Source organism: Armigeres subalbatus, chromosome 2 (genome assembly GCF_024139115.2).
Source record: "Armigeres subalbatus isolate Guangzhou_Male chromosome 2, GZ_Asu_2, whole genome shotgun sequence".
Lineage (NCBI taxonomy): Eukaryota > Metazoa > Arthropoda > Insecta > Diptera > Culicidae > Armigeres > Armigeres subalbatus.
This window is the reverse complement of record NC_085140.1, coordinates 149,644,307-149,662,824: the sequence shown is the minus strand read 5'-3', so window position 1 is coordinate 149,662,824 and position 18,518 is coordinate 149,644,307. Positions and strand designations below refer to the sequence as shown.

General features: G+C 41.0%; 1 protein-coding gene across 1 annotated transcript in view; it reads right to left on the bottom strand.

Annotated features, from left to right (window-relative positions):
- Positions 1-18,518, bottom strand: part of LOC134211003 (cubilin homolog) — a 67,042-nt gene that overhangs the window by 23,264 nt on the left and 25,260 nt on the right. The window contains exons 5-9 of the mRNA XM_062687508.1: positions 14,501-14,896; positions 12,851-14,441; positions 11,392-12,789; positions 10,988-11,331; positions 8,809-9,169 (exon numbers count right to left, since the gene is read on the bottom strand). Coding sequence (XP_062543492.1) covers positions 8,809-9,169; positions 10,988-11,331; positions 11,392-12,789; positions 12,851-14,441; positions 14,501-14,896 — 4,090 coding nt within the window. The remainder of the gene's footprint in view (positions 1-8,808; positions 9,170-10,987; positions 11,332-11,391; positions 12,790-12,850; positions 14,442-14,500; positions 14,897-18,518) is intronic.

Sequence of the window (18,518 nt, the reverse complement as noted above, 5' to 3'; positions counted from 1 at the left end):
AAACAATATCTGAAATTTTCATTTTTTTTTAAATTCCTCAATTCAAATTAAGTTCATACATCGAGCCCCCACAGATTTTTTTTTCTATTGAAGGCATCCGAGCGCATTGAGAAGAGGCTTCTGAGCCTCTTGAAAGTTGGATTCCGCGCTTCTTCCGAGCCTCTTGAAGAAAGGCTTCCGAGTTTCTTGAAAGGCAGTTTTCGAGCCACTCTAAAGGAGGCTTCCGAGCATCTGGAAAGGACGCCTATGAGCTGCTTGAAAGTATGCTTCCAAGCCTCTTGGAAAAAGAATTCCGAGCCCCTTGAAGAGAGGGTTCCAAGTCTCTTGAAAGAATGTTTTTGAACACCTTCGAGGGAGGCTTCCGAGCCTCTTGAAAGACCTTACGAGCCATTTAATGGAAAGCCTCCGAAAGGTCACTTGGAAGAAGGCTTCTGAGTATCTTGAATGGAGGATTCTGAGTATCTTGAAAGGACACTTCCGAGCCCTTTTGAAAATACCAAGCCTATTAAAAAAGAATTCCGAGAATCTTGATAGGAGGTTTTCAAGCTCTTGAAAGGAGGCTTCCAAGCCTCGTGAAAAGAGTCTTCCGAGCCTATTGAATGGCGGCTTTTTAGCCACTTAAAAGAAGGAGAATTTTGAATGGACGCTTCCAAGCCTCTTGAAGGAATACATCCGAGCCTCCTAACGGGAGGCCAAGCCTTTTGAAAGGAGGCTTCCGAACCACTCGAAAGGGGGCTTCCGAGCCTCTTGAAAGGAGACTTCCGAGACTTTTAAAAAGAGTTCCGAGTATTTTAAAAGAAGGCTTCCAAGCTTATGGAAAAGAGGCTGCTGCAACCAAAGTAGTAAGATTTGTGCTGTTAAGGAGTCTTCTGAGTGTTTAAAAGAAGGCTTCCACGCCATTTAAAAGAGGCTTCGGAGTATCTTAAATTGACACTTCCAAGCCTCTTGAAAGAAGAAATCCGAGCCGCTTTAAGGGAGGGCTTCTGAGCCTCTTAAAAGTGTGGTTCCGAGCCTTTTAAAAGAAGGCTTTCGAGCCTGTTGAAAAATGTCTTCCAATCTCTTTGAGAAGATCCTTCTGAGGCTTTTAAAAGAAGCAGAAAAAACAAGAAAGTTTATAGGAAAGAGCTTAAAAGAAGGAGTCCGGGCTTCTTGAAAGAAAGTTTCCGAACCTCTTAAAATGAGGCTTCCGGGTCACTTGAAATGAGGCTTCCGGGCCCCTTGAAAAAAAAAAAAAGATTCTGAACCTGTTAAAAGGAGTACTCCGAACTGCTTGGAAGGAGGCTTTCGAGAAGCGTAGAAGGGTGCTTCCAATTTTCTTGCAACGAAGCAGCTTAGCTTCAGTCTTCATGTCTCTCAAATGGAGGCTTCTGAATCTGAAACTCTTGATTTTAGTTGAATTAGAACCATATTCTTAACATATTATTCAACATGCAGTTTTGATCAGGTAGATTTCACAGAAGATTTTGAAAATTCGTTCATTCGAGGTTTTGCCCTTTTGATCTTTTGTCCCACAGCCCTCTATCCATTGTACTGGTTGTAGAGGGCAGGATTTAATAGGCCATGATTTACATATCGCCATGCATATTATGTACAAGACAAAGTTTTGAAATAAAAAAATACGAAATTGTAAAAACTTTACCAATAAGTTTTGAATAAAATTGTACTTCATCCGCCATTACGCATTTTTGTCCAAGGTACCGCACTTGGAGTTTTCGAAAGGAAAGTGCTGCGTACCATCTATGGTGGGGTGCAGATGGCGGACGGTACGTGGAGGAGGCGAATGAACCACGAATTGCATCAGCTGTTGGGAGAACCATCCATCGTTCACACCGCGAAAATCGGACGACTGCGATGGGCCGGGCACGTAGCCAGAATGTCGGACAGTAACCCGGTGAAAATGGTTCTCGACAACGATCCGACGGGCACAAGAAGGCGAGGTGCGCAGCGGGCAAGGTGGATCGATCAGGTGGAAGATGACTTGCGGACCCTCCGTAGACTGCGTGGTTGGCGACGTGTAGCCATGGACCGAGCCGAATGGAGAAGACTCTTATATACCGCACAGGCCACTTCGGCCTTAGTCTGATTAAATAAATAAATAATACCCCCTGGGCCCGGCGAAGGAACCCCCAGGGGTACATGTACCCCAAGTTGAGAACCGCTGGTGTAGATCGCAGAGCAGTGAAAGAGGCTTTCGTGCCTTTTAAACGGAAGACTGAAAGAATAGGACTGATCATAAACTCTGTCAAAACTAAGTACCTGGTGCCTGGCAGAGAACGGGGCAGTTAACAGTATTGATCCCGAGGTAGAAATGGATGGGATGCGGTTTGAAGTAGTCGACAAATTCATATATCTTGGAACACTCGTTGCATGTGATAATGATGTTAGCCTCGAGGTGAAAATAGGTGTTGATGCTGCAAGTAGGACTTTCTACGGTTCAGGGTCATTTGGCTGAAAGCCGTTTGGCCGAATATCGTTTGGCGGAATGCTGACGCCAGCCGAATGCTGATTGACCGAACAGTTGAAATACGTTCCCTTATTAGTTGTGTGAAGTGAGAAGTTAGATGTACGAAGTAAGTAGTGAGAAGTGTGTAGTAGGAAGCAAGAAGTGCAAAGTGACAAATGATAAATGAGTATTGTGAAGTTATTGGACGTGATAAGTGATAAGTGAAAGATGGAAAAAGGAAGCAGGAAGAAAGAAGGAAGATCTCCATCCTAAGCGATGTCCGATATTGCTTTAACCTGGTGCCAGGTTAGATTTCGGTCGACTTTTTTTATTTCTTCATTGAGGCTTCGCCACCATGAGCCTCTGCCTTTGCTGCGATGTCCTGCTGGGTTCCAGTCTAGCGCTTGTTTACAGATTTCGTATCCGACCCTACGCGAGGTGTGGCCGACTCAGCTCAACTTTCGGTCCCAAATTTCTATTACTATCGGCCTCTGGTGGCAACGACATTGCTACTAAAGACTGAGTATACCCCTGCATCGCCACGATTGTTTCGGGATAGAATATTGTTTTAGTTACAAAGGATAATTTATCTGGACTCACTTCGGTAAGCGATGCGATTATGCACGCCCGGAGGCATATGCTAACTGTGGAGAATCGCGCTTTGGACGATAAAAAAAGCACAGCGGGCCCAAATACAAATGCGGGACAAGACCTAATATGTAGTCAAAGAGTAGTTTTGGAACGCTAAATTCATTTTGAGCTTAGGATTGAAGGAATAATTTCTCTGTTCTCAGTTCCCTTTCCCTTTTCCACTTTTCACTTCTTACTTCTCACTTCCTACTTCTCATTACGCACTTCTTATTTCTCACTCTTCACTACTCGTAATCTGAATTCATTTTTTTTTTAATTATTCGGCCAAACGGCATTCAGCAAAATGGCGCTCAGCAAAACGGCGTTTGGCATTTTTCAAATGGCGCTCGGCAAAACGGCGTTTGGCAAAACCCTGACACCCTTTCTACGGTCTGCGTAGCCAGCTAAAGTCTTGCAGCTTACAGATACGGAAAAACTAGCTCTATACATATCGTGGATTCCAGTCGTCCTTTGCGGCCATGAACCATGGAAGTTAAAAAATGCACACTAGAGAGTCGCTGGAGAGAAAAAAAGAATTATTGATACTGCAGATTTCCGAACGTAGTAGCGTAGACTCTGTGCCAAGCTACCGAGTAAAATCTCGAACTAGTTGGCGATCTATTCCATCCAAGGGAAGACCGAACCCTGGGTAGTCAAATTGATTCCCCAGCTAAATTGGGTCCTCTAACCCCAAATTATGTGTTATTAGTAATCATCGAAGTGCCCATAAAAAAGGCGGACTCATCTGAAACAACCTCACTTCGACCGTAAGATTAAAGATATCGCATAATCATCTGGGTATGGTTCTTCCCACCAGCTTAATGGTGGCAGAATACATTCCGGAGCCGAATCGACTATTAACGAATTTAACGGCTACCATCCGAGAGCTCTTCTAACAATACATGACATTGTCGAGAAAACTGCATCCGTTCCGCATGTTGACAGACTCTTGCCCTCTAGCAATTCTTCGGCCTAACTTCATAAGCATGCGTTCATATGCCACAGAAGTATCCAGAAGTTGGCCACATCCAGCACCCCTATTCGGTACAGTGCAATAGGGAAACCCCAGCTAGTGACAATGAGAATGTACTGGGCCAACTATCAAATACAGTGCGGTTTCAACCTTTGGCGAGTTCATGGCTAAACTAAGCGCTGCTAGTGAGGTCAGCTTTGAGCTTCCAGGGCCATCGAGTAGCTGAGTGACTGATTGGCCAAGATTGAAGGCCAGAATTCAAGCACACCCAACAATAGCAGTTTCGTCTTCGAAACCAATAACCGGATATGCCTTCAAACCAGTAAAGATGTGTGCAGCTTGCGAATGGAAGGCCATGAGGTGGCTGAAGTGCTATAAGTTCAAAAAGCTTGAGTGAACAGTAGACACACAGTAGAATTTGCTACAAGTTGCGCATATCCACCTCAAAACAGCGCATGGAATTTGTGCTCGGACTCTGAAGTCAGTATAAGTATATCATACCTTCCCTATTAGTCAACTGGTCCCATAGACCGATTCAAGTACCGTCTGGGCATGAATTAGATTTGGGGACTCTAACAAAAGGCGGAAACACGGAAGGCGGAATCACAAAAGGCAGAATCTCGAAAGGCAGACGTTCTTATACTTGTAACAAAAGGCGGAATATATCATAAGGCGTAATTACAAAAGGCGGAAATACGAAAGGCGGAATTTCAAAAGGCAGAATTCAGTAATTCCTTAGTTTTACACAGGCGCCTGCTTTTTTTATATAGTATAAGAGTTAAATACATTGATTATAATACGTTACCTAACACTACGCTCCATCTTCATACTTGAGATAAAGAAGGACATATTTCATTATTTGAAGGCTCGCATCTGCCCGTTCTAAGTTGAAGGAGGATATGATTCCTTCTTTAAAAGCACGCCCCTCCGTATTTTTTTTCAACTTTCTATCGAGGTACGCCGTTTGGCATACAATAATATATCATATCATACTATATATAATACAGTGTCCCCCCGCTTATCCGGACCTCGTTAATCTGACGACTCGTTAGTCCGGATCTCGCTAATTCGGAATTTTCCGGATTAAAAAGTATCAACACCCATTTAAATACATAATGCTGTCAGTTTTCAAATGTGTGCTGTTATTTTGTTTTGGTTCATTTGTATGGAATTGACAGTCGGATTAACGAGAGAAATCCCGATAGTCCGGCCATACATTTGTCGGATCAGCGGGGGTATACTGTAGCCCTGTTTGTCTGTCCGGTGACTAGCCAAACAGACGCAGCACGCGGGGAAATTCTAACAAAAAATAAAATATTTGACACTTCAATTCTTTTTTACTATCAGATGCGGAAAACAAAACCAGTGACAATCTTAGACAACCAGAAACAGCATTTGATGAAAAAATCACAGACGACAGACGTTGAACATTTTGATTTTTTTAATGCATGAATTAATGAACCGTTTATATCGCAAAAAAAACACTTGCCGTGGACGCTACTGCGTCTACAAATAAACTAGTTTGGCATAATAGTTGTTTGGCATAATGGCCGTTTGACATAATTGATTACAAATAATATATAATCAGAAAAATTACAATTCTTTCAGAATAGTTATTATTGGCATTTATATAAATTATAATTACAATATGGGAATATCCATTAATTACGTTACGCTTAAAACGATTACATTCAACCCCCCTCCCCCCTATGTCACCTTTTTATATGAAACATCGTCACATTTCGCTCAACCCCCTTCCCCCTCTAAGCTTTACATAATTTATGGAGCTCCCAATATATTTTTTTCTTTTACTGCACATAGGCTGTTCTTTCAGTTTAGATGGCTACACTTTAATAATTGATATTCGTATTTGGGTGTTGCGGATAGAGTCACTTTTTTGCTCTTAAACGAGTAGAGGAATATATTTTGAAAAAAAAAAACTTCCTTGTTCTTTGGCTGTCAAACATTTCCCGCTCTTCGAATTTCTCTTTCCATGCTGCATGAGGGCGCAACAAATGCACGAGACTCTACATAACTTTGGTTTACATACATTCCTGCTCCAATCAGCTGCTGAATCTCGTGAAGTTTCGTTACGAGTGCTTTTTAGTTGCATTCCTGCTAATTTTCCACTCGAAATATAATGTGAAAATATTTTTTACAAATCTTCAATGTTTGGCTCCGGCACAAAAGAAAATTTTGGCTTCAGTTTGACAACCAAACCAAATCGATTCTATTCGCACCACCCAGATTCGTATCAACGATTGGATTTAGGTTCTTTTCCATTTTCCAGAAAACTGTCTGTCGAAAAACGTATTCCATTTGAATCTTTTTCCCAGAATATATTTACTAATTCCAAGGAGACCATTCCTCAGAACGTATTATTCCCCAAAAAGTGAAAGTAAAAGTAATTCTATTTTATTGAATTTTCGTTCGCATAACTTTTTTAAATCAAACGGTCGCTCGAGATAAGGCGAAACGCGTGATGTGGGCTTTCTTTTAAAGCACGCGTTTGCTCGGTACAATGCGAAAGGGGAGGGGAGACTATTCTTTCTTTCAAATTACGCAATAGCTCGGGATAATGTAAAAGAGTTGATGATGCCTTCTTTTAAAGCACGGAGCAATGCAAAAGGGGAGATCATTCCTTCTTTTAAATTACGCGATTGCTCAGGATAATGCAACAGAGTTGATGATGCCTCCTTTTATATTACGCTTATGCCTTCTTTTAACGCACGCATTTGCTCGGTGCAATGCAAAAAGGGAGGAGATCATTCCTTCTTTAAATATACGCGATTGCTCTGGATAAAAGCTCATCAAAAGCTCAAAAGAGTTGATGATACCTTCTTTGAAAGCATGCATCTTGCCTTCTTCATTGTAAATATCAAGAAGTCTATGTTGAAGTCCAGTTTTAAGTTGCGTAAAGAATATGATTATTGAAAATAAGATCATTTTCATTGCGTTATGCCAAACGAACATTATGCCAAATGACCATTATGCCAAACGGCTTAATATCAAATTACTTTATGCCAAACGGGGTAGCCCCTTTCTATCTATTGAAATCTCATCTCACAACTTAAATACTAACAGTTTGTTAGCTTAGTATCTATTAAGCACAACCAGAGTTAATAAGTGTACGATTTACATGCTTCGGAAAGGCGAGAAAATTTGCAACCCAAAACAGACCGTATAGATATTCCATGTCAGTCACCTTCAGCATGATATGCTCCGTACAAAGCCATAGCTACGGAAAGTCTCCACACTAAACAACAAGAAAACATGCATCTGGCCGATCAACGACCAAAGTATATCTTTTTATAGTGAAAGGAGAATCACACCATTTGATCTGTTGATTCAAAATGTCCGCATAAGTTAAAACACCCTAATCTAATGCAATTCTACCTTATGCCTTTTGTGATTCCGCCTTTTGTATCATTTCGCCTTTCGTTCATTCTGCCTTTCCTTTCGTATTCCGCCTTATGTGTTTTCCGCCTTTAGTGTTTCCGCCTTTCGTAGGACACCCGCCGGTACAATAAATTCGTCGTCGTACGAGTTGACGAGATCCTTACAGGAACAGAGGTCAGCATCGTAGCGCTGTAGGAGGTTTGTTTGGAGGAACAAATGCAATGCTGGTGAGATCATTTAGAGGTAATCATACCACATAAGCCGAACTGCAGCTACACAGATGAGCTGGGAACAGCTTCCACAGTGATAGGCGATATGCAGTGACGCATGATCAGGTGGTGGCCGATCATTGAGAGATTGTGCAGGATGAGGATCAAAGTTAGTTCTACAACTCATAATCAACCTCCTTAGCCCACACTGCGGACGCACTGATGATGTTAACGACGCTCAAACGTTAACGTGAAGCTCAAACGTGAGTATTACAGCTGCTTAAGGAACGACGCCAAAACTATTTTAGAAGTTTTAAACACTCAGTTCGGCCAGGAGGGGGAGTTCGATTCGGACGACCACTCAAACTCAATAAGGCCCCTCTTGAGGACTGCCAGAGCACAGTCAAAGCAGCCATTACCAACGCAGCATAGAGCATCTTTCGGTATGTGGGACGAACTCGACGGAGAGAGTACAATCCGATTCTGGAGGAGATGGGAGCAGGGTGGACATTCGCGCTGCAGCAAGGGACCCGGCCGAACGTAGAACACTATAGACGAAATCGAAGACACCAGACCCACCTCTTTTAGTAGAAGAAACTCCTCACGAAAAGGAGAAGATGGAACAGTTATTGTATTCTCATGAAACACACAAGATCCATTATAAGCTCAACGCTCGCAAAAAAGCGTTCCGGAATTCATGAATCAGTAAAAATACACCGTGATTTAATTCATGGATTTGGGAACACCGGTCACGTTTTCCAGAACGTTCCAGAAAACGTGATTGTATTCCCGAATCCGTGACTGTTGTTCCTGAAAAAATACACCATGAACTCGTTAGTTCACGAATTCATGAATGCTTTTTTTGCGTGCACATCCCGCAAAGGCACAACAAAAAAACTTATTGACTTCAGAAATATAAACAGGGTTACTGATTCCCATGTAGCATATGTTTTGACAAAATTTCATCGATCCCCTTTATGATTCAAGAACGATTTATATTTATATGGGAATTTGTATTTCCCACGGGAAAGAAGAATATTCAAAGGAGAACAGTCAGTGTGGCATAGAGCCACAGTCAAATGCCAAACGTAATATTGCTAATGCTCACCAACCCCTTGGTTTACGGAACAGTAATAAATATTGTGTTTACTAACCATTATCCAACACGGAATAACTCGCAACGAACTGCATGCCCAGTAAATTGAACAAATTGTAGTCCTCCGACGTAATGTGCACCGTCAGTGAGCTACCGTAGCTAACGATCGCCGATGGATTTTTGCTCCCACATCCGTTGTACCTTACCGGTGCGTCAATTCCGTCTCCGTCGTGCACCGTCAAGCTCGCCAAACAAGCTCCTTCCACCTCCACAATGTTCATGTGCATCACCTGAAGAGTCACGTGTTGCGTTGGCTGTTCGGCAACGAGGATCCATGTGCAGTTTTCCGATTTGATTTTGTAGGTGTTCTCCAGCGATATCATCCCAGTCCGTGTCACGTTGATGCGGCCTCCACAGTTCTATAATTGAAACAAATGCTACAGACTGAAGTTTGTGGAGCTGGACGTAAAAGGGTAAACGTGGAATTTGGATCGAGTTTACGTTAAGTCTATTCATGCATATGAATTATTGAGCAAAGTTTTAAGTTTAAAGAGAATAACATCGCATCCTACCACAGCTGTTGCTATTGATTAAGTATTCGAATAGGCACCTGGTGCATCTATAATTAATAGATTTGAGGTTTCTATGCCAAGTAACGGTTTTATCAATAAATTGATCCATGTAGCTGATATGGTTGGCAGGGAATTGGGGAGAATATTTCCTCCGTTTCGAACGCGCGTCGCACCGGTGGACTATGGCAAGGACCGTTCGGCCGAAAGTCATTTGGCTGAATGCCACTTGACTGAAGAAACCATTAGGCTGAAACCCATCTGACCGAAAGTCATTTGGAAAAACAGGTCCTACGGTCGAATAGGACATTTGGCCAAATAGGTCATGTAGCCGAATAGGTCATTCGATCGAAGAGGTCGTTTTACGGGATAGCTCATATTGCCGAGTAGGTCATTCATCCGAATAAGTCGTTCAGCCGAATAGGTTATTTGACAGTTCACTTCACACTTCTCAATCATCATTTCTTATTTCTTACTGCGAAAAGTAAGGAATCAGAAGTCAAAAATAATAGATGAAAAGAGAGGGGTCTCCCTTCGCATTTCTTGTGGTGAGAAGTAAGAAGTTAGAAATAATGTGAGAAGTATGATGTCTCTCTACCCACATCCCGCTTCTCACTAGTCACCACGAGAAGTGAGAAATGAGAAGTATGAAATAAGGAGTGAAAAATGAGAATTTTTCAGCCATCGTTTCTCACTTTTCACAGTGAAAAGTGAAGAGTGTGAAATAAGAAGTGAATTTGTCACTTCTCAATCCTCATTTCTTACTTCTCAATGTCCAATGTGAGAAGTGCGAAGTTAGTAGTCATACTTCCCACTTCACACTACTCACTTTCACAGCGAGAAATGAGAAGTAAGAAGTGAGACGTCTCACTTTTCTCTTCTCACTCATCATTTCTCACATCTCATTTCACACATCTCCGTTTTCGCAATGAGATGTGAGAAATGAGGAATGAGAAGTAAGTACTCAAACCTCTCAATTCTTATTTCTCACTCCTCATTACTCATTTATTTATTCTCACTGTTTAAAGGGTGAAGTTAGAAGTGAAAGGCCTCACTCTCGCTCCTCATTTCTCACTTTTTAATTTTCACAGTGTTTTTTTTTCAAACGACCATTAAGACCAAACGACTTTTTCGGCCAAATGGCCCTTTCTGTTAAACAAACGTTTCGGTCAAATGACCTATTCGGCCGAATGACCAATTCGGCTAAATGACTTTTTGCGAAGCGACAAGTAGCAAAATCGTTTTCGGTTCACGTTAAGATCATTTTGAGAATAAAGATTCTCGATTTCCTGGAAAAATTGTATCGATGAGCTTGTCCCATGGAATACAAATTTAAGCATCGCCATCGGGGGTGACAATGGGTCTGGGGGATGAGAATGGGTCATCGCTCTCACCGGCATTCTGGAAGTCGTAGGACAAAATCGTTGAAAAAAGTCTCTTATATTTTAGTCTTCTTGCCCTCAGATACATTCAATCTATTCTACAAGCATTGTGAGTGGTTGAAACAGTGACCCATTCTCAACCCCATTTGACCCATTGTCACCCCCAACGACGGCATAGAAAACCCTCAATAACAAATGATAAAAATGGTAATTAGAAATTTAATGATAGGTTAGATCAACCACTTTTCTTATAATTCCTTAAATTAAAGAAAAATCTCATACTTACAATCGAATAGTTTGCCCTGAAGCCCTTCGCTTCGAACGCTACATCTGAGGTGAAAGTCACTAACAGTTGATTGCTACGCGACTCTACGGAAGTCACGTTTGTCTCACTATCGCAAACTGACATAAGTAGCTTCCTTTTATCTCGTACCAAGCCGTCGTAGACCTGTAGAACGTCCTGTGAGCAGTTTGGACTCTTAACAATGCCAATGTCTTCCAAATTAAACTGCAACGTGTACGCAAAATCGGTTTGTATCACCCACTCGCACGACTGGTTTGCTGGATAGTTCTTCGGATAGTTAGGCGAATACAAGTAGCCTTGATGGGCGGTTAAGAGTCCACCGCATTCTGTGAAATGAAAAAAATTCTGACAATTGATTCTTCATAAAAAAAACTCGTTAAACTCACTTGCCGGAATGGTTCGGTAATATGCTGTGAATCCTTTATATGTATAAGTCTGATCACTGAAAAATTTGACATACAGTTTGTGGCTCGCGCTTGTCAACTTGACCGGTTCTTTTTGCGTGTGGCAGAATGTACTTATTATTTGTGTGAAATCTTCGGAATTCGATATTGTTAGTCCATCAAATCGACAGTTGCTAGATGATTCCATATTGAAGTTGGATACTGTCACTTCTATCGCGCTTCCTGGTGGTACCACGATGGTCCAGAGACATTGCGTGTTGGTAGGATACTCGTTAGGATAATTTGGTGTGGCGAACGAGCCGGTCGGTCTCGTCAGCACACCTCCACATCCATTGATCTGCCATTCAAGTCTGAAGCCGATATTCTCTCCGCTCGAGTCCGACTTGAATCCGATTTGTACAGTCGATCCTTTTGATGTCATTTTGGCGGGCATATCATTGCAATACTTTTTCGGCACATTTTGCTCATCATCTGGCTCACTGATTTCGACATAATCGAAATGGCAAACATGAGTCTGATCACTATTAAATATCATGCCATTTTCTAATTCAAAATGAGAAAACTCTATATCGATCTTGTTCCCGATTGGCACTGAAATAGTCCATAAGCATTCCGTCCCACCGGGATATCTATCGGGGAAATTGGGAGATTCAATAACGCCATTAAATCCAGTAACGTTTCGTTTACACAAAATATTGTATTTAAGATGGAACCCTCGGCCTTGATTAGTGTCGTCGCTTCGCATTTTAATAAAAGCATGGTTGTCCTCGGTATCCAGTTGAATCGGATCAGTGTCGACGGCACAGAACTTGCCCAAACTTTTACCAGCTACGTCACGACCGTCGAAAACCTCCAGATGATCGTAACGACAGTTAGCGACACTTTCCATGTCGATGTCTATAAAAACTATGTGTATTGCCGATCCAGCGCTAACAGTGATGCGCCAGCCACATTGGGCATTGTTGCCATACGATTCGGGGTAGTTTGGCGAAATGATTGAACCCCTAGGCGAGGTAAGCACACCACCACAACCCGTCGCAGTACCATCCCACTCAATGTAGAAACCTCCGTAGTTCCGTGATGCATCTGAGTAGAATTTCAAGTACATCTTGTTACTGAAAGAAATTGTCCCGTTGAAGTCATCAGAGCCACAGAACTTTCCTATCAACGGTGAACTAGGCGTTCCTCCATTTCGAATTTCCAAACCGTCAAATCGGCACGCGCTATGTTTTTCCATAGTGAAGTTTTTCACGTTGAGCTCAATCTGCTGCCCCATAGGAACCGTAATTACCCATTCACAGTTTTTGTTCGAAGGGTAATCTGAGGGATAGTTGGGTGATTTAATAACTCCGGTTGATGTAAAGAAATTGCCGTCACATACTGAAATGAAGAGTTAATTCAATGAGAGCATACTAATAGCGGGTACGTTCATTAAACTTACACTTTGATACATCTCGGAATAAGAACGATAAACTGAATCCATCTTTAGAGCTAGAGCTATCGCTTTTAAAACGAATCATAACTATGTTTCCAGAGCTGGTGAGCGCTGGCGGCTTCGACGTTCCACAATATCTTCCCACCAGCGGCTTTGAGACTGAAGAGTTATCGTAAACCTCCACAAAGTCGTACACACAATTACTACTCTTCTCCAATTCAAAACTATTCCATGTCAACTGGATTGCATGAGTTTTAGGAGCAACAATGACCCACCGGCAGTCAGCATCCGGTATGTAGCTTTCCTGATCTCCTAACGATGGAGGTCTTATCGTGATGTCCTCCGACATGATTACACCTCCGCAAGTCACGTTTACAAAAGTAAAATTTGCTTTAAATCCCTTGCCTCCAATTGAGGCATCGGATATAAATCGCATCAGCATCACGTTCAAAGACGAAATTGCTCTCGGAGGAATCTTCGCACTGCAGTAGCGTCCTATAAATGAACTGTTACTAGCCTCAATGCTATCATATATATCAACAAAGTCCAAATCACAATTGGGGTAAGAATTTCCTTCGACATCAAAGTCCTGAAAATCCAACAAGACTGCTTTTCCCAACGGAGCTTGTATTACATAGTCACATCTTTGATTCAAGCCGTATGTTTTCGGATATCCTGGGCTTGTGATCTCAACACTTGGATCTGTGTATACTCCTCCACATAGCAGTTTATAGGTAAGAGAGAAACCACCATGGGAATGTGACCAATCTGATTGGAACCTTATCAACAAGTTGTTAGAGTTAGTGCGGAATGGTGCTGGTGATCGTTCTCCGCAGTACTTTCCAAGAGACGGATCATCCACCGATCTTCCATCGAACATTTCCACATAATCGAATTTACATGTTTCGCTGCTTTCCAGCTGGAATCTGTTGAACCGAACCTCGATCCGACTTCCCTGTGGTAGGTTGATTAAATATTCACACATCAAATTGTTTGGATACTTGTTATCTTCGTAACGCCTCGGAGAACCGATCTCTCCTTCGTTTTTAGTGAAAATACCTCCGCATCCCGGAATGCCTTCGATAACGGAATAGCTAATCTGGAATCCGGCATCAGTACCATCTTCGTCTGAGTGGAAGTACACGGTTGCTTCATTTCCCGGGGTCACCAATGGCTCCGGGTGCGATGTATTGCAATACTTTTTCAGCACTGATGCCTCTTCCTGTAAACCGTCACTGATTTGAACGAAGTCATACTCGCATGAATCGTGCGCCTCCAGCTGCATCGTGAAAAAGTGAAACTGTAACCGTTTTCCTGCGGGAGCGCTCAAATACCACTTGCAGTCTCGATTTGGAGGATATTTTCCTGGTGATCCTGGGGATGCTATTGCTCCATGACTTTGAACTGCTATCTCTCCTCCACAAATCGGGTCTATACTGTTCCAATGCAATTCAAATCCATCAAGGGCGGTGCTGTTGTCAGATCGGAACCAAAGATACATAAAATTGTGGGTAGATGTGATGCTGCCTCCCTTCGGTAATGCGCTGCCGCAGAATCTACCAATGTTGTGCGAAGCGGAAGTTTTGCCATCATGGATCTAATAAATTTGAAACAACTGTAATAACTTACGATCATCGAACATTCAAAATTACTTACCTGCAGCCAATCGTATTTGCATTCCTTATTTTGCATTGGATTCTCCAAATTGAACTTCGTGAAAGTGATGTTCAAAATTTTGGTGTGATTGGTCTTAATCAACCACGCGCACCGCGCATTATGATTGTACGTGCCATTGTCCACCGGATAGCTCAAGTTTCCAGAATCAGATTCCAGAACGCCTCCACAAGCCCGCAGTACACTCTGACAGCGCATGCCCGTGTATCCGGGCGAACAAGTGCAGACGTAACGGCCGATGAATGGAGTGCAGGTTCCATCATTGAAGCAGGGATTTGCAGCGCACGGTGATATGAGTCTGACACAGTTGGGCAAAGCCGTACCTGGTGGACATGTGCAGGTGTAATTGTTGCCGTTAGCTGTACACGTGCCGCCGTTCTGTAGAAAAGGATATGAGATTAGTAACTACCACTTTGTTGTTTTGACGTTAAACAAGTTCATTTTTTCAAATTCGAAAACGTCACAAGACAGATGATCAGCCCTCCAGAGTAATTTCTTTAAATAATTTCGCATAATTTATTGATTAACAGTGATGTGAACTGGTCAATATTTCCATTATTGGCAAACACATGGAAATGTTTGTATCAACCAGTTCTTAAATTCGAGTACCATTCGAGGTTTGTATCCATCCCTTTATTTTAACAAAACATCAAAGTTTCCATATCCATATGAAGCATATGGCACGGCTTTTGTATTATTTATGTTGGATATTAAATACCAAACTTTTCTATTTGTTTGCACATTAATCGTAACAACTCCCGTCTGATCGCGATTTTCAATGTCTTTTTTTTCATCTAAGTACGATGCTACAAGCGTTCGAAATTTTCGGTGATAGTGATAAAAACGAAAAAATCAGCAGCCACTGCAAATAGAAAATTTCTTAGCGGAAGGCGAAGTGACCACCAATATTCGTAAAGTGACCGACCACCGTCTGAACTGCACCCCTATCTGCGCAAATAAATCTCGAATCGTATCAAGTGAACTTTTTGTTGAAGCACTGAGGATGGTGAGCTGATGCTCGAAGGACAAATAGCACTTCATGTGCGTGATGTAGTTTCTGGATGCTCAGAGGTACAAGTTTTACACTAAAGACATTCTAGGAATAAAACCACTGGAAGCTATGTTCCATGTCCGCGAAGTTAGGCATAAGTGCGTTAGGCATAAGCACGTTAGGTATAATGCACGTTAGGCATAATGGACGTTAGGCATAATGTATATTAGGCATAATAGACTTTTGGTTTAATTCTGCCTTCTTTATATCATAGGTGAGGTGAATGAACAACTAGATTTAAAACCTCTTAAATAAAAAAAAATATCATAGGCTATTCTTTGGATCATTTTATGCCCAACGTCCATTATGCCTAAGGTACATTATGCCTAACGTCCATTATGCCTAACAACAAAGCGAAACAATTAGCCAGGCAGTACACGGAGCCTGTGTAGGTTCCACAGCGTGTGGGCGATACCCGCACACCCCCATGTGGTGCAAGCGAAAGGGATTTGGGGGTATTACACGTAATATCCCCACAGAGTGAGGGACCGAATGTACACGGAAGAAAAAAAGTACCCAAAATTGAGTATTTTTAAACTTACTTTTGAGTTATTTTTTCTCTTCTCTTTCATCCACTCTTTCTTTTGTTGTCAAAAACAAAAGAGCCAAACAATCCAACGACGCCAGTTCAATACGGGAAGCCAATTTTGAGTTTTATTACCTGAGGTCGAAATTGAGTGAATTAAACTTAAATTTGGGTCAATAAATTTTCCGTTGGGTACTTTTTTTAACATGGGAGTAAAGGCAAACTACTTCGACCCTACTTACTCAATTTTGGCTTCCCGTACGGATGTTCGAGGTTGGGTGAATTAAACTCACTATTGGGTAGTTTATTTCTTCCATGTATAGATGAGCATTAGAGTGATTCAAATTTTGACTTTTTGGCTCCCCTATGCTTAAACGATTGTATTTACTGTTTTAATAGACTTCTTCCATTTTTAGCTAATTTGGATGTAATTTGAATGTGCACGCCTCATTTGAAGTTAGTATAGAAATTACTATGGAAATCGCTAATTATGTGAAATACCGTTCCGTGAGGTGGTCCATAAGCTAATTGAATATAATCAACGCGTCGACTTCATAAAACACTTCCTAAATTGAAAGTCAGTTGTTGTTGCGAAGCGATTTGACTTTTGTAAGTAAAGCTATAAAGAAAACAAAAATGCTCATTATTGATATTGATGTTATTCTTTTACGTGTTAAATCGATTTTCCCACGATTCAGTATTTTATTAATAACTTTTCTTGCCAGCATTAAATCGTTTCGCAACAAAGACGATCGGTTCCCGTGATAAATTTCCTATCTTGCCAATGTATTCATATATTTTTAGAGGTTAATGGGGAACGTTGGGAAAAGGTATTCTGCAAAAGTTACTGTTTTCATATTAAATTTCATACAAACTTCAAACTGCTCGTGCTCAGTCAAATTACAACCAAACTAGCTAAAAATTTAAGAGGATTATTAAAATAGCAAATGTCATCAATTAAGCATATGGAAGCGAAAAAGTCAAAATTTGAATCACTCTAATGAGCATACAAGAAAGCCTCGCTAGGCCTGGCCCAGTGTCGGGGGGCAGACACCTCTGCGACCTGTTGCAGGCAGGCTTGTAAAATGTCATCTGCATGTCATTTGACTAATTTGTTCATAACTTTCTTCAGAAGTAAAATTCACATCATAATTTTAGATGTACTCATAACGCTTGAGTAGGGCTATATTCTTGTTCAAGGGTACATTGCTCTAAATATAACATTTAAGGCTGGAGAGTGAACACTGTCCCAAATGTCACGTGTCATTTGACATGATGTCATTTGAATGACATATTGCCTCCCACGCACCAGATTACATATTTACAGCAATGTCTTGTTCGACAAAGTTGTAGGCACATTTAAGCGCTATAAGTTCGTCATACATCAAGAATCAATAGCTAACTTCTGAAAAAAGATCTGTGAAAATTATACAAACAAATGCAAATGACATTTTACAACACTGTGCAGGACGGGATAACCACCACACTGATTGAGAACTATCTGGGCTACGAAATGTGAACAGGTGGATCAGGTGGATAAAAGATCACAGTCACACTGTACTCTAGTAAAAAAAATCCTTTAAGAATTATTTCAGTAATTCCTGAACGAAAGTCCTCCAGGTATTCCTTTAGAAATTTCTCCAGCATTTTATTCGGAAACTCTAGAAAGAAGTTCTTGGAATTTTATCGAAATTTTTCCCAGGAGTTCTCCTTTAGGACATTCTCTGGAAATTCTTTCAACTTCCTCTGAAAATTCCTTTAAAAGCAGCTTTCATTTGAAAATTCCTGAGAAATTTCTGCTTCTTCTTTTTCTTCTTCTTATTGGCATTACATTCCAGGGATTCAGCTAGGACGCGAAAAAATTTCCTCATGTCATTTTTCAGGCGTTTGGTAATTTTGTGAGTTACGGCGGTTTTCAGTTTAATCAGATAATATCTTGGAGGTTTTAGGTCTGTGGGTTTTTGCATAGATATAAGGAAGTGAGTGTGATAAGTGATAGTATTAAAGTGACTTTTGGACTGAAAAGGTAAGAAGCTTCAAAATTCAGTGATGTCATCTAAGACTACCGTAAAGAGTGATTCGGAAATCGAAAATTGGTTACTGATTAATTAAGCTAAAAAATACTAACTTTGTTTTGTTCATGTGCAATAATTTTGTTGGCTAATCAATATTTTCTTATTGATTCTTGTAATATATCTGTTATACCCGATCCCATTTTCTAATAATTATACTATTAAAATCCAAAGTAAAGGAAAATATCTATTTTTGTATCCAAAATGTGATAATAATTGTATGATTTCTTCAATATCTTACAATTAATTGATTTGTATTATTTTTTTTTTCTTTCAAGCTGAGACATTTTTGTTTCACCTTTCGTTTCTAGTATTGAAGACATACTTTGAATATTATCAATAAAATGACTC